Genomic DNA, 20,716 nt, shown 5'->3' with positions numbered 1-20,716 from the left:
GGAGGCTAGCTCTACTAGAGAGCATTAGGAGTAGGGTAGAATAGAAAGTTCCCTTGGATACACTTTTAATTTTTCTGCACTGTTACATTCCAAGTATTGAATTTAGTTTATGCAAATTTCACTTTCTACAATTCTCAGCTCCAATTTTCTTCTCTGCAGTTTTACTTTCTGCAACTTTACATTTGAAATTGTTGAGATCCAAATTTACTTTTCCTGCAATTCTAAGCAATTCTCTTCTTCTGCAATTTCACATTCACATTGAGCTTGATTTACTTTCCTGCACATTTATATTTTCTGCAATTGTTCCGATTGATTGATCTATTACTTTTTTTAATTTCCAGCACCCAGCCCCCTTTATATTTCATGCAATTTACCTTTCTTGTCATTTAAGATTCTGTCAATTTATATTCCTTGCTCTCTAAGCTTCTGCCATTTACCTTCTGCATTTTACAATTCCTGCAAGTTGTGTTCTGTTGCTTCAATTTCATTTAATTAACCAATGTTAGCTTGACTAAAATAATCACCCACTAAAGTTGCTTGATCCATCAATCCCTGTGGGATCGACCTCACTCTTGTGAGTTATTACTACTTGATGCGACCTGATACACTTGCCGGTGAGTTTTGTGTGGAATCTGATTTCCACCCATCAAGTTTTTGGCGCCGTTGCCGGGGATTGATTTAGATCAACAATGATCAAGTGGGTGAGAAGTCTAGATTAAGCATTTTCTTTGTTTTTGTTTTCTGTTTTAAATTGACACCAAGGTGTTTGAGTTATTGCTTCACTAAGAAATTCTTCTCTGAGATATGAATTTCAATTTTCCTTGGTGTTGTGTTTTACAAAATTCAAATGGAGTTCAACTCATCTTATGATTGAACAAATGTTATGGGATATTATCCACCATCACCAATCTCTAATGGTGGCTGGGAATATCACCAAGAAAATACAAATTCTTAACACTCCAATCCACGGAGATTTGCTTCAGAGACACAAGATGAGCAAAAGAATCATATGGGATATTTCACTCCACCACAAAATGATGCAAGTCATTATTCTAATGGTGGCTGAGAGTATCCCCAAGAAATGATAAATGATCAAGCAAATCACATGAGATATTGTCCAGAACCACAAAATGATTTATGTCACTATTCTCATGGTAGCTGGGCATATCAACAAGAGTATGAACAATCAAGTGAAATGAACTATTTCCCAAAGCCACAAAGTGACTCATATTGCTATGATACTGACATAAATTATGGCTGGGAAGGGAATTTCAATGTTTCATCTTCTATTCATCAAGGAACATCATCATTTGATTATGCTGTCAGTACATACATGGAAGATTGTTCCTCCATGCCACAAAATAATCCACACTGTGATGAATTCAATAATCATTCAAATTGTGGGTGGGAGGATCAAAACTAGAAAGCATTTGATAGTTCAAACTCCACTTATCAAGAGCCATCCACAAACTTACCACCGCCACAAACTTCCTTGAACCAAAGCCTCTCAAAGCTTGAGACCATGCTTGAAAAATATGAGAAAAATGCACAGATATCCTGGAATGAACAAGAGAACTTCTTCAAAAATATGGAAGTGCTGGTAGACCAAATATTGAATGCAAGGGAGGAGGTAAAAGAGCAAAATGGAGAGGCTCCTGAACTAAGTGAAACCCTACCTCCTGATTTCTCATGTCAGAATTCTCCATCACTTGAATATACCTCAACACAAAACTCTTTCCAAGATCCATACAACTCATTTCACTACCCATAAAACTCATTCCATATCCCTCAAAACAACTTCACCATAGCACATCTATGTCCAAAAAATCACTCTCAGCCTTCATCTCTTGAGCCAGTAGTTGAGGACCCCCTTCAAAAGTCTAGAGAATTATTGGAAAGACAAGAACAATTCCTGGAGGAACAAAAACAATTTCGTACAAAACAAGAATTTCTCTTCAAGAAGATAGAGGGGCATTTAGAGCAGAGGAGGACTCAATTAGGATTACCAAGTGTTAAGGATGAAGAACAATCTGTGAGTGAAGAAGAGGAAGAAGAGGTCCCTGTATCAAGTAAAATTTCAATGGAGAATGAGGTGGTGGAGGTATTTGAACCGGAGATTCGAAGTCCACAAAAGCTACTTGAGGTGAAAATGAAACATGAAGATTCCCTCCCAAAGGAATTAATGGAAAATCATGAAGAAGAAATGGAGGAAGACAATCAAGGAAGTCCATACTCAAGTGAGGCAGAAAGTTGCACAGAAGAAGGGATCATTGAACCACCAATTCAAAAGGCTTTTGATGAAGATAAAGCTCCAACAATCACACAGCAACTAAGTCTTGAATCCAAAGAAGTGAAGGCAACTAACAAGAGCACAAATCCTGCCCCTGATCCAGCAAGCAAGCTCAATCAAGCCATTAACAAAAGAAAGCTTACTGAGGAGAGACCAAGATAGGGGGCAATAGCTGAATCCTCTCCCCCCTTGAGGTAATTCCTCTTAACAAACTGGAAGAAGAGGAAGAAACTGAAGAACATGTCAACTGTAGGTAACATTTCTTTTCTTTGCTTTGTTTACTTTCTCTGTCTGCTTTGTTTAAATTTAAGTAAATTGGCATATGGGTACATTCTAAGTTTGGTGTTGCCCTGCAACAATTTGTTTTCAATCTTTCTTGATGATTGCATCAAAAATGAAAGTGTCACACTAAGATTCTAAGTTTGGTGTGCCACTTAATTCTCTATGCAATTTATTAAGCAACACCACTTGTCTGCACAATCATAATGCCCTTTGCAGTGTTATCTTTCTTTTAGTTAGACAATTTTAGTTTTCTCTTTGTTTTAGTCATTTTCTTATTTTTAATGCTTTCTTTTATCAACTGTTTTTGTTAATACCTCACCAAGAAATCCTTATTCATGACAGATGCTTCACTTGGTGATTGTATTTAACAAATGACAGTTTCATTTGCTTAGTTTTAGTTCAATTAAATTGACATATGGTTGCATTCTAAGTTTGGTGTTGCTATGCAACAAAAATTTGGTTCCAATCTTTACTAGATACTTGCATCAATTCCAAGTGAGAGTGTCACACTAAGTTTGGTGTGCCACTTATATTTTTATGCAATGTATCATGCACACCCTCTTATGTTTGCAATCACAATGTCTCTGTTTCCTATGCCTTGATAGTATCTTGAATTTTGCTTGCTTAAAACACATGTACTACTAATGTTTCATTGTGTAAGACATTCATGATCCATCTTAGCCCTATAGCCATTGTTCTAATTGTTGCTTGAGGATGAGCAAGCATTCTGAGTTTGGCAAGGGAAAGGGAAGAATAAGAGGAAAATGACAACAATAGAGAAGATGAATTACAAGGTTGTAAAGTTCCTTTTCCTCTCATGTGTTTCCAGCACTTTAAATTGCATGATTGTCTTTATCTTCTCTGTATACATGTGTGGTATGAATAAGCATAGCCTGAATCTTGATTTGTAACATGTTGCTGTGACATTATGACTACCAACTTGAGTTTTGTGAATTCAAAAGCAATAAAATATCATGATCATAAACAAACAGGGTCATTAAAGAAGAATTTAGCATGTGCATACAAGTATTGGAAGGCTAGTATGATTAATTCTTGCTCAATTACATTGGATTTTATTTAATTGAAGTTTTCATCTAGGACATTTTATGAAATCTTTTTGAAATCATGAAAACCTTGAAGAAGCATTTGCAAATTAAGGCAAGAAAAGAAAAAGGGAAAGAATGAGAAAGCTGAAGGCTCTGAGTACTAATGACAATTAAGTTGTTAAGTACTTGTGGTGTTTATGTATCAAGCAAAAAGCTTGAAAACAAAACACTTAGAGTCAAGGTTAGGCTCAAGTGCAAATGCACTCCCTCAAAACTCAAGGCTCTGAGCATCAATGATTAGAGAGTTAAGAAAAGAAACAAATGAGCTTAAAGAAGTCCTCTAATTAAATGCTTGTGGTGCTTATGTGTCAAGTGGTAATACTTGAAAACAAAGCATTTAGAGTCGTAGTTTTGTTATCAACTCATGGGGCAAAGCACCCAAAAGGAGAAGCTAATAAGAAAATCAAAAGCTTGTTTCAAGGAAGAAATATAAGGAAAAGATTTCATAAATTGAGCTAGATAGAAGCATCAATCATTTACATTTCTTTTGTGATTGTAGCATGCATAGAAAACTAGCCTACCATGAACATTAACTTGCTATTCTTCTCACCTTGGATTGTCAATCTCTATTGCATGATTCTTTTCTTGCTTGGGGACAAGCAAGATTTAAGTTTGGTGTTGTGATGATATGTCATCATGTCATGTTTTTCTATACTTTTTTATACAAGAAATTGATGATTAGTGCTTAAATATTGCATTCTTTTGTGCTTAAATGGTATATTTCCTTGATCTTTTGATTTTATAAATTTTGTAGAAAATAAGTGAAAAAAGAAGCAAAATAACACAAAAACAGCTCAAAAGAAGAAAAGAAGAATTTTGTGGCACTCTTTGAAGATTGAGTACGCTTTGGAACCTTAGGCCACGCTTTTAAAAGCGTGGCCCATGACCATGAAGCCGTGGCCTTATTATCATGAAATATTATGCATGCATGCATTTAATTAGAATGAATTAAATGAATGAGCTTTACGGCATTACTAAGTAATTAAAATTAATGAAAGCATGCATGCATTTGATTAATTGATGTCATCATGAACCATGCATTGGCATTGAAGAATGAATGAAATGAATGCATTATTAATTAAAGCCAATGGAAGAATGCATGAAGTACATTATTAAAGCAAATTGCTTTAACGTAATGCATTGGCATTAATTAATGAATGCATGCATGATTATTAAATGCCAATGAATAAATAAATGAACACAAGCGTTCATTAGGCAAGGAAGAGCGTTCAAATAATTGAGCGCTACGTTCATGTGATTGAGCGTTTTCGTGGCCTATGAAGGTTCGAACCATGCACACAAGGGAAGCAAAGTAACGCTACGTTGCTTAACCTCACTGAGTGCTACCTTGGCATGAGGAAATTGCTAGCAAATGAAGCCAGCAAGGTTTGAAAGTGGAGACCAACTCAAGCATGTAGCGCTACGTTCAAATCATTCACTGAGCGCTACTTTGGCACAAGGCTTGGTTCGAAGGCTTGACACTAAGCAAGGGAGCGCTACGTTTTCTTACTTAACCGAGTGCTCCACTAGAGCCTCACCAAGCAACCCTGACCCATGCCATTTGAACCAAGCCATCCGGATCCACTCTTCTTCAAATCCAAAGCAAGCAAAGCTCATTATCATCACTCAATGACGGATCCAGAAAGTTTTGTGAGTGGGGGCAAAATATACATAATATGATAATAATTTTTATAATTATACTTTGTTATTATAAAATATAATTAGTCTTTAAATTATCTAATCAACAAATTAAAATACTAAAATAATATTTAAATAATAATATATAAATTAAAATTTCATTTTTTTAGGTTTTATATTATTTAATTTTTTCATTGTCAATACAATCAAATGTCTTTCTTTTTATATATGTCGTTAAATAATCATTTAAAAATTCATCTCTCATGCGATTACGAAATCGATTCTTTATAATATTCATATTTAAAAAAGTTTTTTCAACTAATGTTATCTAGAAAAAACTAAAGTTAACTTAAAAAAAATACCAATGAATAAACAGTATTATTTTGATTTATTATTATTATTATTATTATTATTATTATTATTATTATTATTATTATTATTTATTTAATCATTTTTAATAGTCAATATAAGATTAATATTTTTATTAGTCATTTTTAATTTAATATTAAAATTAGTTTAATAAGATAATCTATTTAATTTGAAATTAATTTAACAGAATAAATTTATATATTTATAATCAAATCTAATAAAATATTAGGCTGAATTCTATTGACTATTAAATATTTAGATTAAATGAATATGTCATTTGTTAAATATTAAAAGATTTTTTTGTCACTTTTAATAAATATAATATTTATTAGTTATTTTTTATCATAATTTTAAAATTAGTTAACAATTATTTTTTCTGCGCCTGGATCTTTTGGATATTATATTAGTAGTTACCTCTATTTTGAACAAATAATCAAATATATATAATATATATACACGCATAATAGTAGTGATATTCACTAAGTATATAAACATATTTTTTTAATTTTAAATTTATTTATTAGTTGCAATTATAAAATAACAAATCTATAATTATTTCACTCCTTCTTTTTAAATGTTATTATAACAAATTTATTTGAATCTTAAATTACTATTTGTTTTTAGATTATTGAAATTGACGAGTAAAGTTTAATTATAATGGAGTCAAATTTAATTATATAGTGGGGGCAAATAAATTTTATTACTATGTATTAATTAACAAATTTTTAAATTTCACTGGGGGCACTTGCCCCCACTCCCTTCTACATGAATCCGTCCCTGTCATCACTCAAAGGCACAAGAGATAGTTAGAATAGGAGTTTCATTTAATTGTAATTTGTTTTTAATTTCAATTTCATTTTAATTTTGTGAAAGCCTATAAAAAGGCAGCAGTTTCATTTCAAGAAGGAGGCTGGCTCTGCTAGAGAGCATTAAGAGTAGGGTAGAATAGAAAGTTCCCTTGGATACACTTTTAATTTTTCTGCACTGTTACATTCCAAGTATTGAATTCAGTTTATGCAAATTTCACTTTCTACAATTCTCAGCTCCAATTTTCTTTTCTGCAGTTTTACTTTCTGTAACTTTACATTTGAAATGGTTGAGATCCAAATTTACTTTTCCTGCAATTCTAAGCAATTCTCTTCTTCTGCAATTTCACATTCACATTGAGCTTGATTTACTTTCCTGCACATTTATATTTTCTGCAATTGTTCCGATTGATTGATCTATTACTTTCTTTAATTTCCAGCACCCAGCTCTCTTTACATTTCATGTAATTTATCTTTCTTGTCATTTAAGATTCTGTCAATTTATATTCCTTGCTCTCTAAGCTTCTGCCATTTACCTTCTGCATTTTACAATTCCTGCAAGTTGTGTTCTGTTGCTTCAATTTCATTCAATTAACCAATGTTAGCTTGACTAAACTAATCACCCACTAGAGTTGCTTGATCCATCAATCTCTGTGGGATCGACCTCACTCTTGTGAGTTATTACTACTTGATGCGACCCTGTACACTTGCCGGTGAGTTTTGTGTAGAATCTGATTTCCACCCATCAAGGTACATATAAAATACACGAGTTTGAAGATGCAACCTTCAATGGAGTGCGCTCATTATCCGCATCATAGTTAGGCAACTCAAACATGGAAATAATAGCAGCATCATCGCAAACTCTTTTCACACGAAAAGTTCCGAAATATTTGTCTACACTAACACTCTTGGTATCTATCTTAAGAAGCAATTTTTCCCCAACAATTGCTGGAACATCACAGGATAACTATCTCTATAAACAACCTGTGAAATAATTTGAACACATGGTTCTTAGAAAAATCAAGGACCAAATACACACTCAAACACAGTCAACAAATAATTATAGATGGCACAAACAGATCTCATCCACTATTAAACTCAACAACAGAAAAAAAGAATAAACCATACACTTGCATCCTTTTAAACCTCTCCAAACAGATCAGCACATGATTTTTTCAATAAGTAAGCAGCCTCACGATCGAATAAGACAAATACACCATGTCCATTATCATCCTCAACAGCTATTTTGATCCTATATCTGACCATAGAAGAATTACCCAATAAAAAATTTAACACAAAAAACAAAAAAACAACAAAATAACTATAATTAAAAAAATGGAACAAGGAGAATTAAACAACAGCAGGAAAAAGAAAGAAAAAAAAAGAATATCACACCTAAAGGAATAAACACAACGTACCTAGGAGTCACATTGGTAGCATAGTGCTGACAAAAATCACAATAATATGCACCACCTTGAGGCTTAATTGACTTCCCACAAACACAAGCTGAATACCACCAAGGTTCCTCATCCACAATAGATCTCACAATACCAAAAACCACAAAAGACCCTTCCTATTATAACATAAAAAATAAACATTGAGATATAAATGGAAAACATAATTTTGTATAATTTTTTCATCAAAGGACAACTAAGTCAAAATTGATTAAAGACATGAAAAAAACTCAATAAACCTCATTGTTATCATGGAGTTCCTCAATAGTACATCTCCTAGTAAGCCGCATAAAATCATCTTCTAATGAAACACCCTTGCCCTCATTAGCAATAAACAATGGTTGTGTTCCATTAACGTCAAAAACCACATATAATAAACCCTTTCAAATTAAGATACATACAAAACGTGGAAGATCAAACAACCACCAAGGAAAAAAGATAAAATATAAAGTTAAAAATAAAAGAATTTAATATTAATCTAAAAGGAACAAACAGCCAATAAACCAACCACATTTACAACCAACATAGAAACTTTCACACACAATGAAAAATATGGCACATCTATTCAATTCTTCTCATAAATAAGACTCTATCGTTACTTGATTAAAAAATAAGTGCTATATATATTGACTGATAAAAATAAACAATACCTCAATTATATCATTTTCAACAAATACACTATATCATTTTTCACAGGGGACATCATGGAATTAGACACAATTCAAAATATCAAGGTTTGAAAATTTTTCTTAGAATAGAGATAAAGTTGCTTAGTAAGCTACTTAAGCAATACACAATTTCTGTAACCAACAACCATAAATGTTAGCAATCTACCCAAAAATACACAAATTCTATCTAAAATTCCAATCAACTTATGCCAAAACAACATAATCACAGGCAACTTCCAATGGTTTACTAATACTATTATTAGTATTAGTATCACCCAGCCGAATAAAATATATACAGGTATCTGAATTAAAAAATAAATACTATAAAACACACAAAGAACACTAAAAAATACATAGACAATCACGGGAAAGAAGGTTTCAATTTATTTTTTCACAAATAAAAGATTTCCAATTTTTTTCCTAACACATCACAATTAAAAAAAAGTAAATTAATATTTATTTGAAACAAAATCAAAGAACACATGAAAAACACATCACCTTCACCATTGGAGACAGCACTACCACCGCGACGATTTGGACCAAAGCAGATGACAGACACATGAGAGAAAGTAGGACAGCCAAAAGGGGGGATTCTCTGAGAACGTGAGCAACATTTTAGGTGGTGCAGCGAATCTCTTGGTCCACGAGACACCTCAATCACAACCAAAAACAAAAACACCAAAATATATACATTAGCATAACAACACTATACATGATGAATAGTGGCAAGCTCATAACATTGACCTTGATCTACTTTTTCTTATCCTATCACTGTTCAAAGTCCCAATACACCAATCAAATTAATAGGGGATACAAAACATTTTACTGATATAAAATAATAAGTAATAAAAAACACACTAACAGAAATTCAGAGCAAGTAAAATAAACACAATTACACAGTAATAAATTCAAAATAAAGTTCAAATAAGTCCTTGCAAAACCCATTTTTCCAGCTATCCAAAATTATCCACACGGAAAGAACCAAATACCCATTAAAAAAAAGTCCAAAACCACAATTGTAAAAAATCCAAAGGACGGGAGTAGCAATTAATCTTCATCTTCAAAATCGACGTCATAACCGATATACCCATCAAAAATCAACCAAAGCAAAAGAAGAACTTATAAGCCTTTAAACAAGTGGATGCAATACAATTTTTTCGCAACAGCCCTAAATAACACACACAAAAGAAACAGATACCCAAATAAAATCAAGACAAAAACCCCGACTGTAAAAAAATCCAAAAATAGAAAAAGACATAAACTTGATGCTTATAATAACACCAAAAACCACATATAATAAACCCTTTCAAATTAAGATACATACAAAACGTGGAAGATCAAACAACCACCAAAGAAAAAAGATAAAATATAAAGTTAAAAATAAAAGAATTTACTATTAATCTAAAAGAAACAAACAGCCAATAAACCAACCACATTTACAACCAACACAGAAACTTTCACACACAATGAAAAATATGGCACATCTATTCAATTCTTCTCATAAATAAGACTCCATCATTATTTGATTAAAAAATAAGTGCTATATATATTGAGTCATAAAAATAAACAATATGTCAGGTATATCATTTTCAACAAATACACTATATCATTTTTAACAGAGGACACCGTGGAATTAGACACAATTCAAAATATTAAGGTTTGAACAATTTTTCTTAGAAGAGATAAGAAGAAAAATGATTTAACTTAACTTGGTGCTAGAAGAAATATTTCTCCGAAGCCTGTAGCTAACCCAGACAGGAGCGAAAATTCTTCAAATCACCTGGTTCAACCAGCTAATCAGTGTCCACCCAATAGTTAGCCACCAATAGAGATTTTGAGGACCCATTGGAGATGAAGTTGCTTAGTAAGCTACGTAAACAATACACAATTTCTGTAACCAACAACTGTAAATATCAGTAATCTACCTAAAAATACACAACTTCTATCTAAAATCCCAATAAACTTATACCGAAACAACATAATCACAAGCAACTTCCAATGATTTACTAATACTATTATCAGTATTAGTATCACCCAACCGAATAAAATATATACAAGTATCTCAATTAAAAAATAAAAACTACAAAACACACAAAGAACACTCACAAATACATAGAGAATCACGGGAAAGAAGATTTTAATTTATCTTTTCACAAATAAAAGATTTGCAATTTTTTTCCCAACACATCACAGTTACAAAAAAGTAAATTAATATTTATTTGAAACAAAATCAGAGAACACATGCAAAACACATCACCTTCACCATTGGAGACAGCACTACCACCGCGACAATTTGGACCAAAGCAGATGACAGAGACATCAGAGAAAGTAGGACAACCAAAAGGGGGATTCTCTGAGAAGGTGAGCAAGGTTTTAGGCAGTGCAGCGAATCTTTTCATCCACGAGACAGCTCAATCACAACCAAAAACAAAGACACCAAAATATATACATTAGCATAACAACACTATACATGATGAACAGTGGCAAGCTAATAACATTGACCTTCATTTGCTCTTTCTTATCCTATCCCTGTTCAAAGTCCCAATCCACCAATCCCTTAAATAACACACACAAAAAGAAACAGATACCCAAATAAAAATCAAGACAAAAATCCCGATGTAAAAAAATCTAAAAATCGAAAAAGACATAAACTTGATGCTTACAGTAACACCAAAAACTAAAAAAAAAACTACAGATAATAAACCCTTTCAAATTAAGATACATACAAAGCATGGAAGATCAAACAACCACCAAGGAAAAAAGATAAAACGAAGACAAAGACACCAAAATGTATACATTAGCATAACAACCCTATACATGATGAACAGTGACAAGCTAATAACATTGACCTTCATCTGCTTTTTTTATCCTATCACTCTTCAAAATCCCAATCCACCAATCAAAATAGTAAGGGATACAAAACATTTTACTGATATAAAATAATGAATAATAAAAAACACACTAACAAAAATTCAGAGGAAGTAAAATAAACACAATTACACAGTCATAAATTCAAAATAAAATTCAAATAAGTCCTTGCAAAACCCCTTTTTCCAGCTACCCAAAATTATCCACACGAAAAGAACCAAATACCCATTAAAGGAACATACATTTGTTTTGTAACACCCTAATTAGCCTAAGCTTTACCTCGCGTCGTAAAGCAAAGGTTAATCAGAGATTACGACAGTTTTAAGCTCATACATATAATATATATAGAAGGAAAAACTACCAAAAGTACCCAAGAAGTTTACGAACGCTGACAAAAGTATCCATAAACTAAGGAAATTAACGCTATACACATGAAAGATAGGTTCCGTATGACAAAAGTATCCAAATCCTAATTTTTTGTTGATTTTTTAATAAAATTCCTAAACTACCCCACCTTAACCCCATTCTACCGTCACTCCCTCTCTTCTCTTCTTCCTCTCTCCTCACTTATCCCTCAAAAACCCTTACAGAATCACAGAAACTCTCCTCCTACTTTCTCATTGCCGTCCGCTACCCACCTACTCCATTACCGCCAATCTCTTCCCCTCTCACTGCTTCTTCCTCTCACTATTAACGTGACTACAACACCTTCATCGCACACCTGTGACCCAACCTGAGGAGAATGCTGCCGTGGCACGCCTGTTGTAGCCGAGGAGAACGTCGTCGTGGCGTGTCTGACCCAGCCGAGGAGAATACCGTCATCGCACACCTGAGAAGAGAGAGGGGTCGTGGTACTCTTGCATGCAGAAAGCGGGTTCGGTAAAGAGAAATCAGAGAAGAAAGGGAGGCGGCACTGTGGATGGAGGTTCTGCCATTGACGATGTTACAGTCGGCCGGCAAAGAAAAAGGTATTTCTTTTTTTTAAAATATTTTTATTTTATTTTTCTTCTTTTCAGAAATTGATTTAGTTACTACTAAAATGATACTGTTCTATTTTTTTAAATCTGCTTTTATTTTTTATAAAGGCTGAGATTGATTTACAGAAGATCCAGTTGATGGCTACTTCTACTTCTGATTTTTGCTGAAATAAATTTCAAATTTGATGAATGGATTTGTTGATTTTTTATGGTTGATGGCTTTTTCTATTTCTAGTTTTGCTAAAGTGAATTGAAATTGGATGAATGGATTTGAAAATTTTTATGTTTTGAGTATTTTTTTTGTGTTCGATTAATTTGATTTGGGTATGGATTATAAACTTATGAGTGAATCGGTTGAGGTCTGATCTTCTACCACCACCACCACTACCATTGATTTTCGTCTGGTTTATTGTAGTAGTTTTGGACTCCATGGCAAGAGTTGGTGCAAATTGAGTTATAAAAGGTTGAAAAGTGAGTTGAGGTTGAGTGTAGGGTAGTTTAGGAATTTTATTAAAAAATCAACAAAAAATTTAGATTTGGATAGTTTTGTCATACGGAACCCATCTTTCATGGGTACAGCGTTAATTTCCTTAGTTTATGGGTACTTTTATCAGCGTTCGTAAACTTCATGGGTACTTTTGGTAGTTTTTCCATATATAGAAAGAATAGTATAATTTAGAAGCCCGATGAAGGATATAGCTCAAATACAGGATTTGAAAAGCACAAAACGTACTAGCGTAGCTTCTAACTTGAAGCACAAGAAACAAAGGTGATATAGAAAAAGATAAGTATATAATATTATAGAAAACTAGCCACGACTCGCGGAGTTTAAGCCGGCTAGCCATATACAGACTAACAGAGATCTGACAGTAAAAACAGCTTATACAAATTTTGTTCTCTCAATACAAGGCTCTAGGCAAAACAAAATACAAAAGTGAGAGACATATACAAAATAACTCAAATGACTCAAAAGAAGTATCCGGATCTTCCGCTTCTATCACCAACCAGACAACTCACTAAGGTGGGTTGTGACCTGCATCTTCAAAACACAACAGAAATATGGTATGAGAACCGGAGGTTCTCAATATGGTAACAGTGCCCAGTGATGTAGGATATAAGACCCCAGGACGCCAAAGGCAATCCTAAGCTTCATATCCATCACAAGAGTTCAAACTTAAAGCATTCTAAAACAAATAAGCATAGCTATATAAATCTTAACATAAATAAACGGGGTAATCTATCTTAGGGGATTTCTATTCTAACCAAACATCGCTGTCCCACAGCCTTCACCAACCGATCCTCCATGCGATCCCATCGCCACTGCCTTTCGAACCTCCTCAATCCCAGTAGAAAACACAGATAATGTACAATGCAAGTAAAACACAAGTTGAAGCATATAAGACAATTAATTCAAATAGCAATTAGGCATGTTATACAAATAGGCAAGCCATTTCAGTCAAAGCATACAAACAGATAGAAAATGCATATGATGAATGCCTATCCTACTGGCTATGATATCACATTGTCGGTTCAACTGCCACCTAACAAATCTCCATGGATATGTCGCCCTTCGGAATCATTATTGGGAACCCCCGAGATATAGTGCTCGGATCACTGTCCAGGGTTTTGTGCCTACACACTCTGATGATCCGAAGGGATACGAGCATGATACTCTTGCCACCGACCTCGCATCTTAACGTAAGTGGGATCCAACCGCCGTCCCTGCCGAGTGCATAGTGTCTCATAATCATAAAACAGTAGTTCAGTGGTTTTTCAGAAAACATTTTCAATATACATGGATCCATCATCTCATTCAGAGTCCTCGACTCATCTCAACCACTGTAAATTCACATCTCAGTTCTGAACTCAATAGTTTCTCAATTCTTTATCTCATACTATCATACATTAACCATTCATCACATAATGTCAAACCGTCCTCAGCACGCCAGAAACCTAGGCCTCCGTTTTCTAAGTTTTCCAAATAATGTCATCTAAAACCCCCCAAATTCTTTTCCAATGTTTTAAATGTCTAAAACTAGGCCCAAGAGTCCTAAAATAGTGTTAAAGAATCTTACAACCTTGTTGGGAAGGTAGAATAGTTGAAAACAAAGTAAAATTTGAGAAACAGGGCGTGTGCGTCCGCACAGAGGTGTGCGCGCGCACGGTCCGGAGAGTTTTAAAATGTGTGCGTACACACAGGTGTCAAAATTTACAAAGTCTTCGCTCGCACAACCTGTGCTAGCGCCCCCAACAGACTAGCCTTCTCAATGTGTGCGTGCGCATAGGTTGTATTTTCTCCTTGGTGTGTGAGCGCACAAGCTGTGCTAGCGCCGCAAGCAAACTGCCTGCCTCTTCGTGTGCGTGCGCATAGGTCTGTGCGTGGGCACATATTGAAATTTTCACAGAGGTGTGTGTCCGCACACGAGTGTGCATATGCACATACCAGAAAACACAGAATTCTGCAACTCTGCAGAATTTCATATTTTCAACACCAACTTTGAATGATCATAACTTCCTCTACAAAATTCCAATTCTTTCAAACTTTATATCATTTCGAAGAGTTTTCAATAAACTTTAATTCTAAACCAATTTTAACCGAATTTGAAAACTGAGGCAAAAGTTATGATCAGACAAAGTTCACCAAAATTCACTTTTACCAATTGTTCCCAAATTATCAATTTTTCCAACTTTCATATCTCAAACCAACCAAAACAATAACAAACCATTCCAAACTCTAATTTTTATCAAATATCACCCTTTATATCACAATACACCAAACTTACCACATTTCCATTCACATCTCATCATCTTCAACATCGACACCAATATATCACATTTTTACAACCACAATACCAAATCATCAATTTCAACATCACTTATATCATCACCATACCTTTTCAATTTACACAATCAATCATCATTATCATATTACCATCATTCATCATACTCAAACCCAACAATCATTAATTCATCATAAATCACCACATACCATCATTTAACAACTCAACAACCATTTAAATTCAGACCTATCCTATGGGTCACTAGCCTAAGTGTCCATGAATATTATATACTACATAGAAGAAACCGAAACCATACCTTGGCCGATTCCCTATATGCACCAAAACCCAAAACAAGCACAAGCAAGCTCTCAACTCCAAACCAAGCTTTCAATTCCACTTCAACAAGCACCAATATGTTCCAATAGCTCCCAAACTCACAACAATCAAGCTATACACATATAAATCACCACAAATCAACCTAGGGTTCAATATAAACATAATCTCATAAAGGTTCAAGAGCTCTTACCTTTCCCAATAGATTTGGGAGCCAAAACCCAATGCTAATCAAGGATTAGAGTGAACCTAAACATCCAAAATCAGAAAAAATCACTTAATCCCAAAGCCCTAAGAACCGAAATTTTGAAGAGAACAACTGAGAGGGATTCGAGATTTTTCTTACCAGTTTCTTATATGGGTTTTGTAGAGCTCTTCACAAGAAACGCGTAGCCGCAAACGGTGCAGCAATCGGAGCTCTGTAGCTCAAGATATGAGTTTGAGAAGATTGAAGTGAATAGTGTTCAATCTCTTCTCCTCTCCCTCTTTCAATTTCTGATGTGTGTGTTGTGTTTAATTGGTGTTGTGGCTGCATAGGTTCATTAAATGAACCTTATATATGTTGGGCTTGGGTCCAACTTGGGCCCGGTCCAACCCGTTAGCGTTTTTAGCCTGTTTGGCCCAACTTCGGGCCAAATCTTTAAGATTAACGTCCGATTTTTCATTTCTAATATTTTTCTAAGGTTTTTGACGGTTTTTACTTTTTCTCGTGCGGTACCGGGCATATTCGAATCGGTTCAACTGCCAGTTCGTAGTTTTTCACGATTTTTCACAAAAAGCACATTTTCTGAATCAGAAGGACCTACTGAGTCCAAAAATCATATTTAAATCCCCAAATTCTCATTCTAACTTTTCGGAATTTAATTTGGGCATTTAAATGATTTTATTCGTGAAAAATCCCATTCTTACATGTTTCCCTTCAATTAACAGACAACCAAAATCTATTTAAAAATCAGTTCCAATAACTCTCTCAGCCTATACTCTATATATCCACAATATGATCAGTAATTAGTAGCGAATTTTATGCAAAATTCTATAATAATGAAGATTGGGAGAAAAAGCAATGCTTCCACTTGGAAAACACTACAGCAACAAGACTCATATATCAATGCAACATTCAAGCAAAAAATAGTATGGTAGAAACAGTATACTATAGTACCTTCTCTTTGGAGACCACTAAAAAACCATTCTGTGATACCGATTCTCCCTCATTCTAGCTAGCGTGGAATTTTTTACAATTTCTGAAATTTTCATAATACAAAAAACCAGGGGTATAAAATATAGCGATTCAAAATAGTGATTCAAAATAAAATCCTTATTCCAAATAAACTTTTAATTGAATAAGCTCAACACTATCACACTGAGCATAGCCAATACCAAATCAAACTACACTAAGAAGAAATGATAATCACACCAAGAGCAAAAATAACACAACAAAAACCCCTCCACAAAATTAAAAATTAGACGAACTATAAAACAAATCAAAATCACAGAAAGCCACAAACATTGGAAAAAAACAGAAACGACCTCTTGTGCGACCTGTAGTTCTTGTGCAACCTGAAAAAAGACCAGAACGACCTCGCTGACCAGCTCCTGTTCATAGCCGGTGAATCTCTCGTGCCGTCGAGATCCGAATCGATGCCGGAGAACCTCGATCTTGAGCGGAGAAACGGAATCGCCAGGGAGTGTGGGCGCCGAAGCGAGGGCTGACGCTCTATGAGGTTGTAGACGCGACCGACGGTAGAGGCATCGCCGGTGATGGAGAAACGATGGAAGGACAAAGACGAGGAGAAATAGGGGAAAAACGAAAGAAAGAGAAGAAGAAAAAGAGCAAGCGAACGATGACAGAGGTGGCAAGAATGATCTGAAAGAAGAGAGAAAGAAGCTGAATTTGGGGAAGCTGGAGGAGGTGAATAGGGTTTCAATGAGAGAGAGACAAGAAGAGAACGAAGAGACAGAATAAACGAAGAAAGAGAAGATAAGGAAGATGAGCTGCGAAGTGGGACCCATGAAGTGATATTTTTGATAAAAAAGAAAATTCAAAAAACCCAGAAAATGCCACTTTGGATAAGTTTCTTCCACTATACCATTGTTATATAGATGTCAAAGCTCAATATAAAGAAACAAAGACTGCAGTGCTCACGGTTCAAGCCTCAAATTATCTCAATTGTTAATACTCATACTTAACTCACTTCACTATTAGCATTCACCGTAATTAGGCTATCAATACTTACATATCCTAATTCACTATAACAGTGCCCAACACCCTGGTTCTTACTCTTCTTGACAACTACCTTGCACTTCACTAACTTTACAACGGCGGCTACCATAAAGGACAGCAGCATTCATCCTACACCTACTTCATCACCTTCATTCCTACACCTAAATACAGGAAACCTACTTCTTTAGATACTTCACCAATGGTTAAACGAAGCTGCGCAACCTTAACTCTGTACCTACATTGAAAGCAAGCACCACACACACACACCGAATTCATACACATAAAGTAACAACTACAAAATCCAAAACAACCATTCCATAATCTTTCATTCTACCAATCCCAAATGAAAGCCCCAACCTTCTCTACTTAACGAAAAAGAACAAAACTTACCACAATGAACGGGACGGACTTAGGTCTTCAACATCTTTCCTCACCGGCATCAATCACGCAAACAATCTCAAAATCCACTTCAATTCATTTTTCACGACCACCGATCTGCACAACCGCGAGCTTCACACACGCCCTCGTTAGTCCGAATGGCCCACTATCACACATTGCTTCTCCCCCATAATCTTCACATTCTCCGACACCACCCAATCAACAATGCTCCTCTGCTGCTCTGTGTGGCTTCTTTCTCATCTATTCCTGTATTCCAATTTAAAACACTACCAGCCGATGTTGAAGCCGGCTGACTGCATGCACAAATCTTATTGCAAGCTTCATACACTACCTATCTAAGTTGGTCATTTTCGACAAAGACCTTCACAAGATGGGGTCATTCTCGTCTATTCCAACCTCTGAAAACAACAAATCTTAAGTGGGAAACTTGTTCGTACACAGAACATCAGAGTTCCAAATCCGTACGGGGGAACACGGGATAATTTTCCAATATAAAATTCATGAATTGTTAAGTTATATAGTTTCTAGCCTTTTCAGTTTTTGATGTGACCAGTTTGCCAATAACATAGAGTGAGTAACGCATGCAATAAGTTCAATTATGGACCTGGCTATGAAAACCTAATGTAATAAAAAAATGGCAAAAGGTCACATGGGTTGGAGACTTTGAGAAACATTATATCATTATTGGATTTTGTGATCCCCTTTCTCACATACTTGCATCTACAAATACTGGAGCTACTTCATGTGATTGGGTTCTAATTCAATTTAGGGCTACCATGGGTTTTCCATTCTACCTATGCGAGTTGGAAAGAAACCTGGAGTTTATCCCTCTTGGGACCGTTGTCGAAAACAGGTCTACAAGTTTAGAAACACAAAATATAAAGGTTTCATGTCATATAATGCTACTTTGAAATGGTTGGAGACGCGTGACGAGGAGGAAGACGATGACACCTTAAAAGAACCATACATGCATGACATTTCAGACAGTGTGTCCACCATGGGGAAGCTCCGGGTCTCGTCTTCACCAGTGGTGCAAGGAGAAAGAAATGGCAACAATAAGAGATTCTTGATTGTGGAGAGCATGGAGGTGATAATGTTAAAAGTATGCTCTACCTTTGGAGTTAGGCCACCGATATTCTTCCGTCATGAGAACCAATCTGAAGAGGGAACAAAAGTGTTTAGTTTTGCTGTGGTTTTGCCTTCTAACACAAGGGGTTTGGAGATAACAATTGTGAGTAAGTTAAACATGGATGAGGATATTACCAGAGAAGATGCATCATTCTACATGATCTAGAGGTTGCTCAATGCCACTGGCACCAAAATTCTTGACTACAACTATCGTGTTCTAACCCAGGTTTGGAAAGAATTGGAGGAGCTCCAACGCTAGCGTCGATGCCCAGACCGTGCGAAGATCATTGAATTTGAGAGGGAGGTAGCAAGTCTAAAGCAACAATTGCCTTTATTTCGTAACATGCTTACCTGATCATGAACTTGGCGATCTTTGTTTTATCATGTAATTACATTGGTTACGAGGTGTCCAATGAGCGAAGTGGTATGGTTATTATTTCACTACAGAATAAGGTCGATTAGCTACCACAAAAATAGTCGAAAAATCATTACTAATCTGACACAAAATATAATTTGTGACGGATTAGCTACCGCCTAGCAACCAATGCTTTTGTCACTAATTACAAGTCGCAGATCAGTAAGAAAACACAATAGTCACTGATTAATCGGAAAGTTTTTTAGAGACCGAATATATAGTCACAAATCCATCACTAAATTAAAAGCTAATTCCATAGAAGAAATTGGCTAAAAGGTAGTCGCTAATTAGCGACAAACTCTATTGCAGCAGACTCGTTGCTAAATCCAAGCTAACTTCGTGGACAAGATGAAATGCTTAATTGACGTTAATTAGCGAGGAATTTTTCCGAACCTAACTCGTTGTAACTTATCCACTAATATAATTACAAATCTATCACATTTTGTAGCAAATCTATTATTAATATTTAAAAATCCTTAATCAAATTTGTAGAAATTTTGTCGCAAAACCAAAGCTATTCTAAATGAGAAAGCAAAGTTACGAAGTAGTCGCTAATTTGCTAGAAAATAATATGTAGTCAATTAGTTGTAATAGTATCGCAAATGTCATCGTAAATTCTTTTTAAACTAGTAACCTGTGAAGCACAGACACTTTGTTTAGTTGCCATGTCGGCGTGTCAAACACATTTCGGACACGACGCATGGAGACACTCGTCTGATACGCGTGTCTCTCGTATCCAAACGTGTCCTGTCCAAAAAAACCGCCCAAACACAACCCGAGCACGGCCCAATAGTGTTTTGAAAAGTTCACTTCAGTTTTACACTTTTACTTTGACAAAAGATGCATTGTTTTGGTAAGTAAAAAACCTAACTTTTCACCTCTACTTCCAACCCGTCTCTAGCTCTACATCCACTCACCCTCTGCTCATTGCCGGTCTGCCGCCACCTCCAATCGTCACCACCATGGGTGTTTGTCGTCGTTG

The 20,716-nt window shown here is 35.2% G+C and overlaps 1 protein-coding gene across 1 annotated transcript; it reads right to left on the bottom strand.

Annotated features, from left to right (window-relative positions):
* Positions 1-7,631: 7,631 nt before the first annotated feature.
* Positions 7,632-18,232, bottom strand: LOC107622057 (uncharacterized). The gene is made up of 6 exons (XM_088488548.1): positions 18,183-18,232; positions 17,940-18,027; positions 15,555-15,686; positions 8,185-8,325; positions 7,910-8,064; positions 7,632-7,749 (listed from the first exon to the last, which is right to left on the bottom strand). The coding sequence occupies exons 1-6, from the start codon at positions 18,230-18,232 to the stop codon at positions 7,632-7,634; spliced, it is 684 nt and encodes a 227-aa protein (XP_088344674.1).
* Positions 18,233-20,716: the final 2,484 nt, after the last annotated feature.

Source organism: Arachis ipaensis, chromosome B10, assembly GCF_059453495.1.
Source record: "Arachis ipaensis isolate K30076 ecotype BB chromosome B10, ASM5945349v1, whole genome shotgun sequence".
In the NCBI taxonomy this organism is placed as follows: Eukaryota; Viridiplantae; Streptophyta; class Magnoliopsida; order Fabales; family Fabaceae; genus Arachis; species Arachis ipaensis.
The sequence above is the reverse complement of the archived record's forward strand: the minus strand, read 5'-3'. Positions and strand labels throughout refer to the sequence as shown.

What these genes read in the sequence shown, in the direction of transcription:
- LOC107622057 (XM_088488548.1), bottom strand. Translation starts at nt 18,232, where the DNA reads ATGCCGGTGAGGAAAGATGTTGAAGACCTAAGTCCGTCCCGTTCATTG. An exon ending in AACTCCATGATAACAATGAG is followed by an intron (nt 8,065 to 8,184) that starts GTTTATTGAGTT and finishes ATGTTATAATAG; the next exon opens with GAAGGGTCTTTTGTGGTTTT. An exon ending in GCTACCAATGTGACTCCTAG is followed by an intron (nt 7,750 to 7,909) that starts GTACGTTGTGTT and finishes TTCTATGGTCAG; the next exon opens with ATATAGGATCAAAATAGCTG.